This window comes from Mustela lutreola, chromosome 2 (assembly GCF_030435805.1).
Source record: "Mustela lutreola isolate mMusLut2 chromosome 2, mMusLut2.pri, whole genome shotgun sequence".
Classification (NCBI taxonomy): Eukaryota; Metazoa; Chordata; class Mammalia; order Carnivora; family Mustelidae; genus Mustela; species Mustela lutreola.
Genome location: NC_081291.1, coordinates 149,162,306 through 149,182,455, shown reverse-complemented (window position 1 = coordinate 149,182,455; position 20,150 = coordinate 149,162,306). Strand labels below are relative to the sequence as shown.

The 20,150-nt window shown below is 38.3% G+C and overlaps 2 protein-coding genes across 6 annotated transcripts in view; one reads left to right on the top strand and one right to left on the bottom strand.

The window, feature by feature from the left end:
* Positions 1 to 1,896, bottom strand: part of ANKUB1 (ankyrin repeat and ubiquitin domain containing 1) — a 32,314-nt gene extending 30,418 nt beyond the window's left edge. The window contains exon 1 of the mRNA XM_059163779.1: positions 1,488 to 1,896. Coding sequence (XP_059019762.1) covers positions 1,488 to 1,577 — 90 coding nt within the window. The 5' untranslated portion in view covers positions 1,578 to 1,896. The remainder of the gene's footprint in view (positions 1 to 1,487) is intronic.
* The window catches only part of RNF13 (ring finger protein 13), a 193,778-nt gene that overhangs the window by 36,558 nt on the left and 137,070 nt on the right, over positions 1 to 20,150 (top strand). For 2 of the 5 annotated variants that reach the window (XM_059163785.1, XM_059163780.1), the window contains exon 1: positions 12,544 to 12,702. The exons of 1 other annotated variant lie outside the window; for it this stretch is intronic. The gene's annotated coding sequence lies outside the window, so the exon portion shown is untranslated. Of the gene's footprint in view, positions 1 to 11,947; positions 12,085 to 12,543; positions 12,703 to 20,150 lie in introns of those variants that run through there. 2 more of the 5 variants (XM_059163782.1, XM_059163781.1) reach the window with 2 other exon arrangements.

Here is a 20,150-nt window from a genome sequence, read left to right as displayed (position 1 = left end):
ATGTTACTAGATCTCCAGTAATATAATCTCTCTTCTTTTACATTTTTTTTTCCAGTGAGCATTATAAAAGTGTTTTGGACAGATGAAGAAGTATGAGGCAGGGGTTCTTAACTTGGAGCCTATAGACCTCTCCGGAAGGTTATGAACAGGGTTTAGATGGGGAAAAACTATGTTTTGTTTTTATTAACTCTAAATGAAACTGAGATCTTCTTTCAATTATGTATGTAGGCAACAAACTAAAGAAGCAGTAGTTGGCTGTACCTATGACTTTGTCACCAATAGAAATCACAGATTATTTTTATATCATTATAGTTGTTGCAAAAATCTCAAAATATACTGATCACTACTTTGAAATTGCAAGTTATTAGATGCATTGCTAAAATTTGATAAGGTGTAAATAAAGAAGCCCACCTGTACTATATCACAAATTTGTTTTTTAATGTTTGAAAATTATTTTCCAATATAGTTGGTTTTCTTTTCTTTGTATGTATTTTATTGTATGCATTTGAAGACATTCTGTGGAGTCTATAGGTTTCACCAGACTGCCAAAGGATTCAAGGCATAGAAAGATTAAGAGTCTTTGTGTTAGAAGATGTAGGTTTCAGTAATTACAGTAATCTCTATTAACTAATGTAACTGTGATTCAATAAATGCACCTTACTAGATGGGAATGATCATCTCCAAGTTAAATACCATCTGATAGTCAAGACCTAAATATTTGTCTTAATTTCCTGTATTATTTCCTTATGAGAAAGCTACTGAATCCAAATTATTTCTTATTCTGTATTTGTAGGTGAGCTGGTCAACCAGCTTCAGTCTCTGAGCTTCAGTCTCCCTGGATGCAAAATGAGGCTGTAGTTCAGGGTTGTTTGAAGTCCTCTCCACCTCGAAAATCCTTTGTTATCTTTACAGTTGTTCACTCACCAAATATACCATCCAACAACCGGCATGCTCTACTTAGCTAGTTTAGAGTTAATGTCCTGTTTTTGTCCTTTTATGAAGAACAAAAGGACAGTGCACAACCCACACACTTCATAAGGAGAAGTCAAATTTTTTTTTTCCTGAGAATTTATTGACTCAGTTTGCTTCCTGTCTAACACCTCCATGGTTACTATCTTCTTATCAAACTGTTGTGTAAGCAAATAATGACATTTTCAAATAGTGTTTCCCCTTTGCTGAAAATGTATTTATTTATTTATTTAAAGATTTTATTTATTTATTTGACAGACAGAGATCACAAGTAGGCAGAGAGGCAGGCAGAGAGAGAGGAGGAAGCAGGCTCCCTGCTGAGCAGAGAGCCCGACGTGGGGCTCGATCCCAGGACCCTGGTATCATGACCTAAGCCGAAGGCAGAGGCTTTAACCCACTGAGCCACCCAGGCACCCCTGAAAATGTATTTAATAGTATCTCTACCCCATATATAGTTTAAAGCCACGGCGTAGTTAAAATCAGTAGACATCTTAGTGGCTTGGGGACAAAGTACATACCTTTATCATCAGCTTGACAGCTTCCACAGTTTCATCTGTTGCAACATCAAATGGTTCAAAAGATCCCTCAAAGGCTATGAAAATTCTCATTCTCTCAAGAAACAAAACAAAGCAAGCAAGCAAACAAACAAAAAACCCCAATCCTACAACTTTTCTCAAAGAATTGGGTAGCTGGACAAATTCTATTTTGCAATTATGGACAAAGATGATGGCCAGAGGCAGCTGTTTCCTTCTAGCTTGAAAGTTGAGCTGAGAGAATGTGAAGAGACAAGTCCTGCTATCTGAGTACTGGGCAACACAGACAGCAGCTGTATTGGCGGAAATGTTTTCCTTGCCAATGGCAGGCAACAGCCCCTTGTTCCTATAGTACAAAAGTACAGAAGCTAGCAAACTTGACAATGGTTGGGGCAAGTGTGAACAAGCACCAAACAAGTATTGCAGAAAGGCCACACATAAATTATACTTTTGTGATGTGACCATCATCCAGGGTCTCTTGAATCTCTATTCACTCAGTGCAGCTGACTAAAGGACCCTTCAAAATAGAGATGTTATTGGAATGTACTGGCACACAGTGAAGCAAAACTGATTTGATTTTACTGAATGTGGTAATCCTGAAAGTTCTCCATAAATAACTCTGAGCTGAAGCATTCTGGTTTCCATAACAACTTTGTGTACTTGTTCCCTGGCGGTATTTCTAATCCTGCCACGGGGTACAGAACAATGCCCACTCGCACCAGGGAGATGAATGTGTAGGCAAATGTCTGTGGTTTTCCCTTATCCTCTCTGTGTAACAGACCTGCCCAATAACAACATGTAGTTGGTATGTCTTCTAGTACTTGCCTTTATGTTATTTATAACAATTTACCATTGTTATCTTCTTCAGCTTCCCTTAGCATTGGTGGAAAATATTTCAAACTCCACTCAATAAATGAGCAAAGGTATTAAGCACAATTACTCAAGTTTATAGAGTAAGCATTGTACTGAAACTTAACTCTAAGATTCTCCAGGTATGATACACTTGGTTTAGTGCTGTTAGGTCAGATTATTTGCTTGCATATGTAAATCTCGTCTTCTTCCTCAAATTCTCTTCCTGATCCATGACAGAATCCTCATTTTGCATTTCTTTTTATTCTTAACAACACTTAGCACAATGTGAGTCATGTGATAGGTGCTTGGTATATGTTAACCTCTTGGTTGATTCTGTTCCGATTTCCAACTTGTGAGCCACCCAGGCGCCCCTGTTGTTGACATTTTGATAGGAAGTTTATTAACATAGGGTATAGGTGTTCTGTTTTGGTGTTTCCCCATAAGCTGCTGTGGTGTTGCCTGGTGAAAGCTCATAGCTACAGCTCCTTCTCCAGGAATTGCCCTTGGATGATGGGAAATGTCTTGGCAAAAAAGCTGGGCATCCCCCTCAGTAACTGACAGCCAAGGGGCTGCAAAAGGCCTGCCTTCTCATCTGAAGGAGTGAAAACTCTGCAAAGGATTCTTGTAGATCAGGCCATGGCTGGACTTTATGTGAGACTACATGCTTTTTCACTTTTTCTTCTTCCCAGTTCTGAACTCTCCCTGACTAGTTTTACTTGTGTACTCCCTCAGTAATTGATATGCATCCAATCCCTGTCTCAGGCTCTGTTTCCAGAGAAATCAGCCTACGGCAGAGGATCTTAAAGAAGCTCATATGCTTTAAGAAATCATAACCAACTGCTTTAAAACTTCCGAAAATATGTGTTTATTTATACATGTGTATTTTTGTACATTGTAGTAGGCTTGCCTTTAGAGTAAATGCCCAGCTCAAAATTATGTCATTAAGGACTAGTTCCTTATCTCAGACCCCAGCAGTGATGTTTGTAATGTGACACTTTTCTCGTCATCACAATTATTTGGACCAGAATGGAACTGTCAGAATCCTTTCTTTTTGGACTGAAGGAAAATATGACTTTGTGGTTTAATCTGTAACATGCACTTAGCCACTGTGAGTGAATCATCTTCTACCTCCAATGTGACTGAGTGGCAGAGAAAGCTAAGAAGAAAGAATGAAACAGACATATGAAGAGGAGCAAAGTACATAGACAGAGGGTACTCCCATGGTTTCTGTTGCCCATGAATTGTGAGACTCCTTCTCTCTATATAATACCTTGCCCCCATTTTGCTTAAACATGCTTTGGTTGGTTTCTGTTACTTAAAATTGAGAGAGTTCTAATTCATATTTATCCTTTGAGATCCAGCTTCCTTTGGAACAAGATAAGGATATTCATTATCACCACAATTGCTGTTTAATGTTGTTGCCAAGATATTAGCCAAAATGTTTTGGTAAGAGACATAAACCATGTACCAATATGGAAAAATCTTGAAGGTATATAATTAGGTGACAAAAGATGCAAAACAGAATGTGTCATACGCTACCATTTGATGAAAAAATAGGGAAATCATATATATGGATATGATATACGACATAGTTTCCATAGACCTCAAAATCCCTGGAAATATACTCAGGAAACTAGAATCATTGGTGCCTCTAGAGAGGATACTTGAGCAGCCAGGGGTCAAGGACAAGAAAAATACTTTTCACTGTATTTTCTTTTTCTTTTTTTAAAAATAGGTTTTATTTTTTAGAGATTTACAGATTTACAGCAAAATTAAGCAGAAAGTGCATAGAGTTCTATACTCTTATACCTCCTGCCCCCACACATTACAGCTTCCCCCATCAAAATCCCAAACTGAATGGTACATTCATTACAACTGATGAATCCACGCTGACACTTCATTGGCCAAAGTCCATACTTGATATTAGGGTACACTCTTGGTGTTGTACATTTTATGGGTTTTGACAAATTCATAATGACATGTATTCATCCACTGGTACAATATAATATGAAATAGTTTCATTGCTCTAAAATCCTCTGTGCTCTGCCTCTTTATCCCTTTTCCTCCCCTAACCTCACACAACCACTGATCTTTTTACTGTCCATGGGTTTGTCTTTTCCAGACTGTCAAATGGTTGGAATCATACAGTTTGCATCCTTTTTCAGATGTTTCTTTCACTCAGTAATGTGTATTTAACGTTCTTCCATGTCTTTTCATGACTTGATAGCTCATTTCTTTTTAGCATGGAATAATATTCCATTGTTGGATGTACCACAGTTTATTTATCTATTCGCTTACTGAAGGATGTCTTGGTTGCTTCCAAGTTTTGGCAATTATGAATAAAGCTACTATAAACATCCATGTGTAGGTTTTTGTGTGGATGTAAGCTTTCAGTTCATTTGGGTAAATACCCTTGAGTACAATTGCTGGATGGTATGGTAAGAGAATGTTTAGTTTTGTAAGAAACTGCCAAACTATCTTCTGGAGTGGCCGACCATTTTGCATTCCTACCAGCAATGAATTAGAGTTCCTATTGCTCCACATGCTCACCAGCATTTGTTGTTGTGTTTGTGTTACCTTTTTTTTTCTTTTCAGATTATGAACTATGTGAAAGCATTAATTACTCAAAATATTAAATTAGATGAAATACAGTAAAATTTAAAAAAAAAAGCCCAACTCAGTCCTTTAAGAAGTCTTCTTGATCTCCCCAGGGCAGTTTACCTCTCCCTCTATTATTCCCTCACTGCGTCATACGTTTTTAAACTATTGGACTTTTTATACTGCATTCCATTTATCATATCAGTGTCACCCTCTCCTCATGAAGAGCTGCTTCATGGAGGGACAGTGTCTTAATCACTTTTGTATCCCCAGCACTGAGTGTCTCACAGTATGAATAAACACAGTGAGGTTATTATAGATTGATATCGTTAAAAGTTACCTTGTAATAATGAAATGATAAGCAGACTTGAAACTCTCTTAGCAATCTGGGGACAGATTGAATTGATGAAGAATAGACTCGAAAATTTTCTTAGTTGCAATCTAGAAATAACTTGTTTTAGCATCTAGAAGCTCTTTTTGAGTCCCCACCCAGGAGTTTTTAAATAATTTAGTTAGCCTACTGGGTGCCTCCTACCTGCAATGGAATATGCTAAGTCTTTGGAAGATTTGGTGATGGATCTTAAGGAATTTGCCATGAATATGGAAAATGGTATCTGTCCAACACACCTGGACCAGGAACTGTATTGTAGGATAAAGTGTGATAAGAGATGTACAAACGAAATTGATGGTATGGAAGTGAAGAGACATTTAATCTGATGTAAAGATATACTATTCATTCATTTTAGTCGTTCAGTACATACACACTGAGCCTTTAGTATGTATCAGGCACTGTTCTCTGCAGGATCATTGCAGTGAATAAGATATGGAACTTCCAGTTTAATGTGAATGTGTGTGTGTGTTTGGAGTGGAGGAATGGTAGGTAAGGAATAGTGGGGAGGGACAAAGACAATAATTAATAAACAATAAATAGCTAAGCTTTGTTTAAAGAGAATGGTCAGACAGTAGGGATAAGCATGGAAAAGGTAAAGACAAATCTAGTGAAATAGGAAAGGAAGGGCTTGTTAGAAATAATGGTATAAAAGAATTAGGTCCAATAAAGGGAAAACAAGAAAATAGGAAGGTGACACATACCAAGGGAGAAAGAACAAGAAAAAAATGTTAAAAGATCTGTACTGGGGTAAAAAATGAAAATGACTATGTCACAATCAGTGATTAATAGTTTAGTCCCCTGATCTCTCATATGTTTCATAAATGGAAATCTATGATTCTTGATTTTTATTTCTCCATTTAGAGTCATAGCAGTCTCCCTATTACTGTTTAATCCCTTACTTTAGGTTCCTTTTAAAAACTCTGAAATAATTACATGTTTACATTGATTTTAAGACTTTTTTGATTTATTATATATTGATACATGTCATACATGTCATATGATATATACAAAACAAGAAAAAATAGAACTTCATGTCATATGGTAAATAGTCTTGTATAGGAACACAGAATGATTGATGATTCTTTACAATACTAATTACCTTAAGAGTATATGCTTTGGTATGAAAAATGCTCAGTGCTGATGTGTTTAGAGAAAATTGATGGCATTATTTTTTATTGAAGGTTAGTTGACATACAATATTGTATTAGTTTCAGGTGTACAACATAGTAATTTGACAATTCTATACATTATTCAATGCTTATTGCCATTTGTAGTCACCGTAAACATTTTCACAATATTGTTGAGTATATTGCTCGTGCTATCCTTGTACTTTTCATCTCTTTGACTTATTTATTTTATAATTAGATGTTTGTATTATAATGCCCTTTACCATTTTGCCCATCCTCCCACCCACCTCTCCTCTGGCAACCACCAGTTTGTTCTCTGTATTTGAGTCTGTTTGGTTTGTTTGTTGATTTGTTTTGTTTTGTTTTTTGGATTCCACATATAAGTGAAATCATATGGCGTTTGTTTTTCTTTGTCTGACTTCATTTACCATAATACCCTCTAGGTCCATGCATGTTGCCACAAATGGCAAGATTCACTCTTTTCTATGGCTCAATAGTATTTCCTTGTATGTAAGTATGTATATGTATATATATACATACACACACACGTGCATGTATAACTTATATATATTTATATACTGCATCATATATATACCACATCATATATACCACATTTTCTTTATCCATTCATCTATTAATGGACACTTGGGTTGTTTTCATATTTGGCTATTTTAAATAATGCTGCAATAGACACAGGAGTACATATATCTCTTTGAATTAGTGTTTTCGTTTTCTTTTTTAAAAAAATATTTTATTTATTTATTTGACAGAGAGACATAGTGAGAGGGAACACAAGCAGGGGCAGTGGGAGAGGGAGAAGCAGGCTTCCTGCTGAGAAGGGAGCCCGATATGTTATCCCAGGACCCTAGGATCATGACCTGAGCTGGAGGTAGATGCTTAATGACTGAGCCACCCAGGTGCCCCGTGTTTTCATTTTCTTCGGGTAAATACCCAGTAATGGAATTACTGGATCATATGGTAATCCTGTTTTTAATTTTTTGAAGTATCTCCATACTGTTTTCCACAGTGGTTGCACCAATTTACATTCCTACCAATAGTGCATAAGGAACGGTTTTCTCCACATCTCCCCCTGTTATTGCCTGTCTTTTTGATACTAGTTATTCCGACGAGGTGATGTCTCATCGTAGCATTTATTTTTAATCTACAACTCTGCTTTTATTTTTACAACTTTAAAATTTGTCATAGAGCTCTGTTGTGTTTTTTGAGAATCAAAACAAGTTTGGAAAAAGGAAGTAAAAATTCTTAATTCTCAATATACTTCCTGTCCTTATATTATTCCTGATTCATTTAAGGTACAGTTTTCGTTAGTTGTTTTTTTTTTTTAATATTTTATTACTTATTTATTTATTTATTTTTAAGTTATTGTTATTTTTTTTAAAGATTTTATTTATTTATTTGACAGAGAGAGATCACAAGCAGGCAGAGAGGCAGGCAGAGAGAGAGGAGGAAGCAGGCTCCCTGCTGAGCAGAGAGCCAGATGCGGGGCTCCATCCCAGGACCCCGGGATCACGACCTGAGCCGAAGGCAGCGGCTTAACCCCCTGAGCCACCCAGGCTCCCCTGTTATTTTAATTTTAACTGTAAAAGAAATCATGCAGGTTTGGATAATCCTAAAACACCTAGATATATTGAGTTAAATATATCTTAAGTGGATAGCAGAGTTTGCAAGAAAGTAAGGGATCCCCTCTTGGGTCAACCAAAAAGAGATCTAAAAATCAGATTTTACAGTTTTTTGAAATTGCTATTTAGCAAAGAAACACATAAAAAAAAACCCAATAGACTAAAGAAGATGGATTTAATCTGTAAAAGGAACAGATGATTTAGAAGTTTGGTCTGAGGATCACCAGTATAACCTGGGTACTTGGCTGGAACTTTAGAATCTCAGGCTCCACGAGAGATCTACTGAATCAGAATCTGCCTTGCAGCAGACTCCCAGGTGTTCCTATGCATAATAATGTTTCTGAAGCACTAGTTTATATGACATCATAGTTGAGGGAGACTAGGCAGATTTCTCCTGACTGCCATTTTCCCACTCACTCATTTTAGTATCTAAAATTTCATTTTTGGGGGCGCCTGGCTGGCTCAGTCAGTTAAGTGTCTGCCTTCAGCTCAGGTTGTGATCTGGAGTCCTGGGTTCGAGTCCTGTTGTGGGGGGGTCCCTGCTCAGTGGTGAGTCTGCTTCCCCTTCTCTCTCTGCCTGCCTCTCTGCCTGCTTGTGATCTCTCTTTCTCTGCAAACAAATAAATAAAATCTTGAAAAAAAAAAGGTAAATGCTAGTTTAACTCAGCAGACTATTCTAGGTTGACAACTGTAATTATTTTACTTCAGTATTTGAAGATATTGTTTCATTGACTTCTGGTTTCTTTTGTTGCTACTGAGAAAGTCAGCTGCCATTCCTTTGTATACTTTTTTTTTTTTTTAAAGATTTTTATTTATTTATTTGACAGAGATCACAAGTAGGCAGAGAAGCAGGCAGAGAGAGAGGGAACCAGGCTCCCTGCTGAGCAGAGAGCCCGGTGTGGGGCTCCATCCCAGGACCCCCGAGGTCATGACCTGAGCCGAAGGCAGAGACTTAACCCACTGAGTCACCCAGGTGCCCCTGTATACTTTTTTAAAATTTCAGAACCTTTGTTTTTCTTTGATCTTCTCTAAATTTCACTATAATACCTAGATGTGAATTTATTTTGTTTCTTTAGGGTATAGTTCCTGGGCTGGAATTGCTGTTCCATAGAAAATGTTCTTTTTCAGCCTTTCCAGATAATGCCAAATTCTTTCCCAAAACAACTGCCTTAATTCACACTACTGAGTTCTTACATCTTTATATAGCATTATGTTACATACATTTTTGCTTGCTTATTTATTTGTTAACAAATAGAAGAAGACTGCTTCTCAGTGTCCCAAATAAGGAAAAATTCAAATTGTATGTTATTCATCTTTTTTTTTTTTAAAGGTTTTATTTATTTGTCAGAGAGAAAGCACAAGTGCACAAGCAGGGGGTACGGCAGACAGAGGGAGAAGCAGGCTCCCCACTGAGCAAGGAGCCCAATGTGGGATGCATTACAGGACCCTGGGATCATAACCTCATCCAAAAGCAGGTGCTTAACCAACTGAGCCACCCAGGCATCCCTGTCATTCATCTTAGGTAAAGAAAGGGAGGCAACTCATCTCAAAGGAAACAATGACAAAATAATTTTTTAAGGCATTTAACCTGAATCAGGCTTTTTTTTTTTTTTTTTTTGGTCTGATCTTTTTCAATTCCCTTGAAAACAAATAAGCTTTGTTGAAAAAAACCTTTCTGATACGTGTCCTTTTGTGTTTTAAACTTTTTACTTACTATCTTACAAGATGAACTTATTCATTAGTTTAGAACTTGGTAAGGAATTGGGAGTCTTTTCTAATCTTTGGACCCAAACTCCCTAAAACAGTTTTTAGTTCTTTTTGGTACTTTTTCAAATGTGCCTACTCCTACATATATGAGTAGCTATGGAATTTTTATGGACTCTGTTCCTTCTTTTATCACAGTAATACTTTTATTTTCTTTTCAAAATGAAAGAAAGTTTATCTGATTCTAAAATTATCATTTTTTTCTGATTCTAAATATAATAATGTTTAGGGTAATTTTAATGTCTCTAGTTGATCTCAGCACTTAAAACACCACCTGCATTCTTGTCACTTCTTATGGAGAATGACTTCTAGGCCATTTTAGACAACGAGTTATTTGATATTCTGTCTTTTTAGTTGTTGGAGTTGTTGTTGGTGTTTTATAGTATTTTGGAGGTAGGAGATGCTACAATTTCATATGCTTTCTGTTTATACTTTTAGGAGGCTGTAAAATAAAATAATGTAATGTAAATAAATGTAAAATAAAACCTGTTAGACACAAAGTCCTAAAAGCTCATTTTCTTTTATTTGTTTTTATAAGGAGATAATTAGCGACTATTAGTATCATGTGCCATGTTAACCCTTCATATTCTTGAAAACTACTATTAAGATATCTTACTGTTTAACATACTTAAAAACAATTGGTACATTTTCCCAGTCTATTTTCTTCCAGTTTGTCTTCATTCATCACAGTGGGGAGAATAACTGCTTCTGCAGTGTGTACCACAATTCTTCATGAATCCAGTACAAATAGCACATTACCTTGTTCATAACCGAGAGGATTATACCTATTGTCATCTGAAGAGAAGAATAAAGTCAGAATAAAATGTTCCACCTGGGTGGCTCGGTCCCTTGACCCCCTGACTCTTGATTTCAGCTCATATTGGATTCCCACTCTGCGATGGAGTCCTGAGTGGGGCTCTGAGCACAGCAGGGAGTCTGCTTGAGGATTCACTCTTCCTCTACCCCTCCCCCACTCATGTGGGCACTTGCTCTCTCTCTCTCAAATAAATTAATCTTAAAAAATGTTCTGCACTCAAGGTACTTTTATTTAAGGAATAAACAAAGTTGTTTCCCCCCTTATTTTAAACGTGTAGAATATGGACATTATTAGTATTTGCTTTTTTTGATGTCATTCAACAAATCTGATTTAACATAAAACCAATTTGAGGTAATTTAAGGAAATCCTTATAGAGATATTGTAACTATGTTTACATTAATTACACTAGCCTTTATGTAATATTTCCAACTCTGATTTTGTTTGCTCCTTTCTCCCCCTCCCTCCTAATTCTGATTTACTTATGACTTTCTTAAAGGCGGGTGTTGTATTAAGTATTAATGTTTTCACAACTGATGAAAATCTAAGAATACATAGTATATATAGTCGTAAGGTACATAAGAGAGCAAAGTAACTCTGATAGTCTTTATTGATTTTTGTGTGTGTGTGTTTAAGTTTTATCTGAGTACCTAATATTCACAATATTCAAAATTCAGAGGATATAAAAGCATACACAATAGGGACAGTTTTCCTCCCATTTCTGCGTCCTAGCCACTCAGGTATCCCCAGAGCAATCAGGGTTACAAGTTACATCAGTGGTGTTCTACAGGTGTTTATATGCGATGATCCTCTCTAGTACCTCCGTTATTTAAAACATAAGGTCAAAGAACGTGAATGGACTTTTAAAGGCACCTCATTTTGAAGCAGAAGCAGGACCAGAATCTAGGTTTCCTGGCATTCTAATTCAGGACTTTTGCAATCTTCACACTAAGCCACATTGCCTCTTTTAAGTGGCTAGTTGGCAACTGGTTAATCAGTGCTGTTGTTCCAGTCTAGGCCATTTAAGTTTCAAAGTAGTTTGGTTTAAGACTGGAATACCTGGTACGCAGGTTAATCAGAAGGGCAGTAGGGGGCGGGTTTCTTTGGCTCGCCAAAAGGAGGCTAGGGTTTTAAAAGGCTGACCTAGGGCTTAATCACACGGTTTGACTTTTGCTGAGTCCCAGGGATGGCGCGTGTCAGGCCCAGAATGCTTACGTCAGCACGGCCCCGAGCCGGGCGTCTGGGTACTCGCTTTCAGCCTTCGGGCTGCTGGCATCTTTAAAGCGACCCGGACTCTATTTAAGGCGTTGGTGGGTCTCCGTCCCAGCATCCGGACTTCAGCCTGCGCACCGTGTAGAGGGGATGAGGTTTCATTCTCGCCCCTACAGCCGGTCGGGTGAGTGTGGTGCAGGGAAGAGATTCGTAGGTGCCAGAGCCAGCCCCGCCCAGGGGCAGCCCGCCAGCTGGGTCTCGGGCTGTCTAGTCCCAAAGCCAGAGTGGACCAAGGCGGCCGGCCCTGTTCGCTCGGTACGGTCCCCTGCAGACCCCACGGCCTCCACTCCTGGGAGCAAATGGTAGGGGGTAGGCTTCCACAGCCAGTTCCCTCGGCCAGCCTCCTCGTTCCCCTGACAAAAAGCGGATCCTTCAGCGGCGCTGCAGAAGCCCGCCCTGCCCATCTCTTCCCTTCACGGGAAGACCGATCACGCGGCCAAGAACGCGACTCCACGAACTGGGCTTTTTCCCCTGCCAGCTGGGGCAAGGAGCGAGACGCTGGGTTAGAGTGGGAAGGGGCCTTAGCAAACAGGTCTGTGGGCCAATGGCTTTTCTTTGTCTTCTGGTGCCGGCCAATGAGGCGTTTGGGGCGGGACTTCCGTCTAGCCTCGGTGTTGTCGTCCCTGCTCGGATTCCGGCTGCGGGGGTCGGTGCGGATATTCAGTCATGAAGTCGGGGTAGGGACTTCTCCCGCAGCGACGCGGTGGGCGAGCCTATTGGGATTGCCGGGTCGGGCTTCCAGGTAAGCGCCTCTCTGGACTCTCGGTACCGGGGCAGGGGATTGTTCCTCTCAAGGCCTGGCGGGGAGAACACACCCCCTCGCCGGCCCTCTGTGGCAACCCCGCTGCCGGGAGAGCTTTTTGCTGCTCCTCCCCAGGCTGGGTGCGGAGGAAATAAGGCTTTTTGCAAAAGATTAAAAAACAAAAACCTCTCTGTCCTCGGAGGGCCGCTTCCCGTTCTCCCCCACCCCCGCCCTTTGAGTTTGTATGTCACTAAAGTTGGATTATCTGTTTTGCTTCTCACCTTCCCATTCTGCGGTGGCAGGACCCTGGGAAGATGTTGGGAGGGCTTTTCTGGTCAAGTACCTGCCGCCAAGTCCCGGGGCAAAATCACTTGACTTAAGTTGCGGGGGACTGTGTAGCCTTTGAAAAAAGGAGGGCAGTCACCTCCTTTCTTTATAATCTTCCTTCCCCCGCTGGAAGCTCAGGTTGAAGGTGGGACCTGACTCTACTAGGGACATATTCCATTCCCTCTCCTCTCAAAGGCAGCTGCTCTGCCAGGGCACTTAACGGAGTTGACCCGCACTGATGGAAGAACTCTGTCCCAGTGAAGGAGTGGGCAGACACTGAAGCCAAGCGATCCCAGAAGCACTCAGGCAACTTTAGTTGCAGCCACTGAGTGTTTTCTGCTAGTTTGGGTGAATTCCTTTATTTTTTGTCTTAACCTGGCAGTAGTACATTTCCAAAATTACTGTTCCATCCTCCTTTTCAGCACCGTGGGCAGCTGCTCAGGTCCATTTCTTTTGCCCCAAACTTGCCTGAATGTTAAATATTCCTCAGTGATGCAGCAGGAACAGTGAAAACGAACGCATTCCTTTCAACAATGATCTGTTGTTCTCCAAGGAGAACATCTGCAGTTTTTGATACACTATAAATAAGTAAGATGGGTGTGCCTCCAAAGGGTTGTACTAGAGAAGCAGATCAATTCAAGATTTAAGGATGGGCTTTCAGGGGTTTAATCTTTAAGTTTAAGGACTGTTTTTAATTAATTGAGGAGATGAGTTCCATTGAAGGGAGACAAAATTGGACTTGTAGCAGTGAAAAGGAATTTTAAACAGAAGGTAAAAAGTGTAGTGCAGTGCTGTAGTTTGGACTCCATGAGGGTTTAATGGATTTTGGAATCCATTTAGTGCATTGACATTAACATTAGAAAGAAAAAAAAAATAAGAGGACATCCTATGGAGTAAGACTAAATATTTTATGAAGGTTTTGTTTCAGTTTTAAAAAATCTGTATATGGGGCACCTGGGTGGCTCAGTGGGTTAAGCCTCTGCCTTCAGCTCAGGTCATGATCCCAGGGTCCTGGGATAGATTCCTGGGATAGATTCATGCTCTCTGCTCAGCAGGGAACCTGCTTTTCCCCCTCCCCCACTACGTCTGTCTTTCTGCCTACTTGTGATCTCTCTGTCAAATATACATAAAATCTTTAAAAAAAATCTGTATATGAAAAGGAAGCTGTGAATGTATACCATATTATTGTGGATTATGGCAAAACAGTGGATCCCAGATTTTGTTGAGTCCCGCCTTCAGCTCTGCCACTTAATAATTCTGTGACATTACCTGTGAATAAGGGAAGAATGTTAGGAAGTTATTTGAAGTAAAATGTCTTTCATGTAGTTAAGCCTCAAAGTTTTTGTTTTCTTTTTTTTGTTGTTGTTGTTTTGTTTTTGAAATGATTGGGTGGAAGCCTGAATGTTTCAGTGTCAGAAATGACAACTGTTTTATTAATATGTATATTTTACCTGGTCTTTATTTGAAACCAGCTAGCATGCTTTCTTCATGTATAATAGTAAATCATGTGGACATAATTTTTGGCTTGTGAGGTTTAATACTGAAGGATTTGGAGTAAGTTCTTACCTCTCCTTGTTTAAAGCTTATTTTTCTCAAGCATTTTGAGAGGAGCCTCAGCTGTTACTAGAATTCAACATCCTTCTTTTGATATATTTTTCAAAAGTTTGTCAGGCACTAACTTTAACAAAGTTAAGGCAGGATAAGGGCATGATTAGTTTATATTTTTTAGTTAAAGCATTTTATGTTTTCTAGTTCTTGCCATTAAGATGTATAAAATGAAGTGGCATGGTCAGAGATGCTGGTATACTTCATGTTGCTGTGACCTAAGAATGTTTGATGTTGAAATAAAAAGTGTCATTTTGGACATTTTAAAACCTGGGAGTTAATAATGTTTAGCAGAAGGCAAATGATTTGAGTCAAAAGAGTACTTTGTATCATTTGACATATTACTTCCATATGGCATTGCATATGGTAGTTTCATATGACCTTAAGAAGGGAAGAAAGCTAGTAAGTATTTTCTCAAAAGAGGAAACAGAACTAATAGTCAAGTGAATTTCTTTTAATAAAGAATGGTTTAATAATTGTTTAAAAACTAGTGTATTCTGTAAATACTTGCGACTATATCTAAACCACATTGTTAAGCTTTACAAAGCTTTTACCTAAAAGTTGATTTGGAAACAATGAGGACATATAATTAGTATTGTCAGTTTACAGATTATAACATATAAATAACAACAACAGTAGTAATAGCTAACACTGAGTTTTTTCACTATGGGCCAAATATAATTCTAGGAGCTTTACACTATGTTGTATAATGATAAGTAGTACAGTTATCTCCTTAGAAGAAGAAACGAAGACCTTACAAATACATAGGCGTTCACACAGATTTTTAGTGGAGTAACTGGAATTTGAACCTAGGCATCCATGGACAAAAAAGCGTGTCCATTTTGTGCCATGTTTTATTAAAAAAAAAAAAAAAGAAAAAGGAATGCTGGGGCACCTGGGTTGGCTCAGTTGGTTAAGCATCTGACCCTTGGAACACCTGGGTAGCTGTCTGTTAAGCATTTGCTTTCGGCTTGGCTCATGATCTCAGGGTCCTTACTTGGCAGGGAGTCTGCTTCTCCCTCTGCCTGCTGTTCCCCCTGTTCATTCTTTCTCTGACAACTAAATAAATAAAATCTTTTAAAAAAGTCTTTTGATTTCAGCTCAGGTTATGATATCAGGGCTGTGAGATTGCGCTCCAAGTGGAGCCTGCTTAAGATTCTTCCCCCTGGGACACCTGGGTAGCTCAGTGGGTTAAAGCCTCTGCCTTCGGCTCGGGTCATGATCCCAGGGTCCTGGGATAGAGCCCTGCATTGGGCTCCGCGGGGAGCCTGCTTCCTCCTCTCTCTCCCTGCCTGCCTCTCCCCCAACTTGAGGTCTCTGTCAAATAAATAAAATCTTAAAAAAAAAAATTCTTCCTTCCTCTGTTCCTCCCTTCCCCTCTCCCTTCCTAAATAAAATATAAAAGAAAAAAACCAAACAAACAATGCTATGGGCTTATTTTGGATTCTTGCTTGTTTAGATGATCTTGGCTAAGTTCCACTGGCCCTCTGTTTCCTCAGTTCCTTCTTCAAAAATACAGTATTAAGCCATTATGTTTTTGTGGGGATTAAGACAATTTGTAAAGGACTGGACAGAATATGTTCAATAACTCATACATACCTCAGCCTTTTTTCTTTTATGTTGAGGATATGCTCATTTGAAAGGTTATTAGCAGTTGGAGGAGGGTGGGAGAAGAAAGATAGTTCTTCATAAGGATGCTACCCAAGCACAGAGATTAGCGATAGGAAAGCAGAGAAGATTTGCCAAAGTTGTATGTTTAAGGAAAAGGCTGGTAAAGGTAGATTGATATAGAGTATGGAAATCTTAAATGACATGATAAGGATTTTATATATGATTCTAAGTTGAAAAGAAGCCCTCTTTATAGATAAGAATCTGAAACAGAAGTGGAGTGAAGGAGTTTAAGCCTGGAGGTAGGAATACCATGGAGTTTAATTATAGTAGTTGAGGCAAGAAGTGATGATGGTGGGGTTGTAAGGAATGGTATAGATTTGGAAGATGTTGACATCAACATTGGGAACTGACCTGACTATGGGCCTAAGACAAATTTGGGGGAGAATAGAGATGTTATTTATGAATTAAGGAGATTATGATGAACAGGTTCTGGGGAAGGGAAGTTAGAAGGAGAATTTATGATAGGGATTTTAGTTTCAGTGCTGAGGAGTTTTTTGGTTGTTTGGAAATGTACAGTGGGAGCTGGGAGTTTTGTGTACTCCATAAAAAGGGAAAAGCCCATTGTGAGGAGGTGATCTAAGGCAATCCCCCTTCTGTGGTGTTTCATAGGAGTGATGTAACTCCTGAAGGTCCTCAGAAATGCAGATTTCTCACTGGATAGTGATGTACCCACTGTTTTCCCTGTGAAATTTTGTGTCCTGGGATAGTAGTAGAAGGAAAAACTTTGGAAACCTAGCAATGCTCACACTTAGTGTTTGAAAAGAGAAGCAATCTTTGCCCTCATGGACCTTATCTTCTAGTGGGACAAATAAGGTCTATTTTAATAATAGAATGTAATTAAGTCTTTCTTATACTATTTATTTATAAAATCATAATTTTTTGAAAGACTTTTTTTTTATTTTAGAGAGAGCCTGAGAGGGGAGAGGACTAGTGGGACAGGGACAAGCTGACTCCATGCTGAGCGCAGTGCCCAGGGGCAGGGCTTGATCTCATGATCCCAAGTTCATCACCTGAGCCAAAATCAAAAGTGGGGCTTTAACCAACTGAGCTACACAGGTGCCTCAAAGCATAATTTTAAATAAGAGTATTATATCAGATTGTAACTAATACTGTAGAGCACTTTGAAAGAAGGGACTGTTATTCTTACTCGTGTGTCTCCCCATTTCCCCTTCGTCTCAATGGAATGGCTTAGACCTATTTAATATACAATTACAGGTATTCATTAAATGTTTATGGTAGGGAGATGGAATTGTGTAAAGGTAGGGGCCAGATCTTAAAGGAATCAGCTAAATGTAGCAAGTATTAAGGACCCAAGTACTCACTAGAGTGACGATTGGGAAAGAGAAGTATGCTGTGAATAGCACTGCCTTGCTTGCCTAGGAGGTTGAAATGGAAATAAGATTATATTGCATTTGTAAGCATCAACATTAATGCAATCTGGGTGTACCAAACTTGCCCACTAATTAGCTGGTTGACTATACATAACTATAACTTTCTGTTCATTTCCTCATTTATAAAATGATGTTGGAATTTTTTAGTTAAAGAAAAAATTTACTTTTAAGACTTATAAAATATTTATTGCTGTAATGTTTCATTTTACTAATGAAGATAAAATAGAGCTGATCCTGTGCTTCCACTGTATAGTAATCAGACTAAATATATACTTAATGAAGTAGATATTTTAAAAAAAGGGGTCTATAAATTTAATGTTATCTAGTTATGTTATTAATATGACTGCATTATAATTTTAAGAAATAAAGCAAAATGTGGCCTAATTAGTTTCCCTTTTTGCTATTATGTAAGAAAAATAAGCCACAATATTTTAGACTCTAATAATGGTTCTTAATAGTTATTCATACTTTCATACTTGAATTTTATAACAGCCTTTGATTTCTTGCCAGGTGCTAAGTATGTAAATCAGGAAAGGTATAATCCCTAACTTCAAGGAGTTTAAAGATAATGGGAGTGATGAACAATTAGTTTTGTTACCTTGTGGTGACGTAGAGAAGGCACTTACAAAATGAGGGTCTATGAGAAGAAATTTATATGGTTAGAGAAGGACTGAGGAGCAATGAATGGCAAGGGACAAAGCTGGAGTCTGTTTATGAAAAACTTTCTCTGCTAGGCTGCAATTTAGTTTTGAACTTTATTCTGAAAGTTACTTAATCTGTTAATGAATTTTATGCAGGAAGTAACCTGGTTAGGCATTTGCATATCTACCTTTACATTCCTCTTTTTTTTGTTGTTGTTAATTAACATATATTTGTTTCAGGGGTACTGGTCTGTGATTCATCAGTCTTACACAATTTACAGCAATTCCCGTAGCATATACCCTCAGTGTGATACACAAGGAGGATATGTTATTTCAGTGATAGTCTTACTTGAGGAAGTTAGTCTTTTAACTCTTTTAGTCTTCAGTAAAATCTGAGGGCCAGTGCTTTTAGGGTATCTGTAACTATGTAATATTTGGATATTAGAACATTTATATGTTCATAGCCACATTAATATAAATTAGAAAAAAAGCAACTGAAATTTTGGGATACTGTTCTTATTGAAGTAAGAGAACTTCTGGTCAGCTCTAAGAATTTGATTTAGAATCATTTCTTAAAGGGCTAGAAATTTGTTAAAGTTTGACTGAATGTGACTGTAGTTACACTTTAAGGAGGGAATGGACTTCCAGGGAGAAATACCACCTTGTGATAGGTGAATATTTCTAAATCAAGTAATGAGAGAGAGTAAGTAGGACTTGAATTTTTACTTTGCTTCTAAAGACCTTATAGGGATGCCTGGGTATCTCAGTCAGTTAAACATCTAGCTTCAGTTCAGGTCATGATCCCAGGGTCCTGAGATTGAGTCTGGCATCATGCTTTTTGCTCAGCAGGGATCCTTCTTCTCCCTCTGCTGCTCTTCCTGCTTGTGCTCTCTCTCTTTCTCTGACAAATAAATAAAACCTATAAAGAAAAAAAACTCATAAAATGTTGAAAGATCCTTTATTGGCCTAGTTACTGTGCTTGTAATTTACATGTTCGACTTTCAAAAAAGAACTGCTTGTAATCATCCAACACTTACTATAAATAATAATGCCTTAAAATTTTTTGAGGTGAAATTCATATAACCTGAAATTAACCATTTTAAAGTAAATAATTAAGTGGCATTTCATACATTCACAGTGTTGTGCAATTACCACTTCTGTCTATTTCCAAAACATTTTTATCACTCCAAGTTGAAATGCTATACCCATTAAGCAGTAATTCCCCATTCCCTGCTGCTCCTACCGCCTGGTGGCCACTGATAGGCTTTCTAGTTCTCTGGATTTACTGGATGACTCCTATTTGTTATAGAAATTTCATAGAAATGAAATTATACCATGTGTGACCTTTGTGTCTGGCATACTGTTTTCAAGGTTCTGCCCTGTTGCTGCATCAACCTTGTCATATGTGTATCCTTTTTACATCTAAGTCATTGTTATTGTATATATATATGCTTTATCTGTTCATCTGTTGTTGGACACTTGAGTTCTTTTCTGCTCCTTGGCTATTATGAATATTATTGCTGTGAACATTCATATATAAGGATTTGTATTGAGAATCGGTTTTCATTTCTTTTGGGTATATGTCAGAAGTGGAATTGTTGGGTCATCCTATGTTTAGCTTTTTTGAGGACTCACCAAACTGTTTTCCATAGTGGCTGAACTATTCTTCAAACCCACTGGCAGTGTATGAACGTTCCAATTTTTCTACATTGCTACCAACATTTGTTCTTATCCATTTAAAAATTAATGTTATTGACATCCTTGTGGGATGAAGTGGTATCTCATTGTGGTTTTGATTTGCATTTCCCTAATG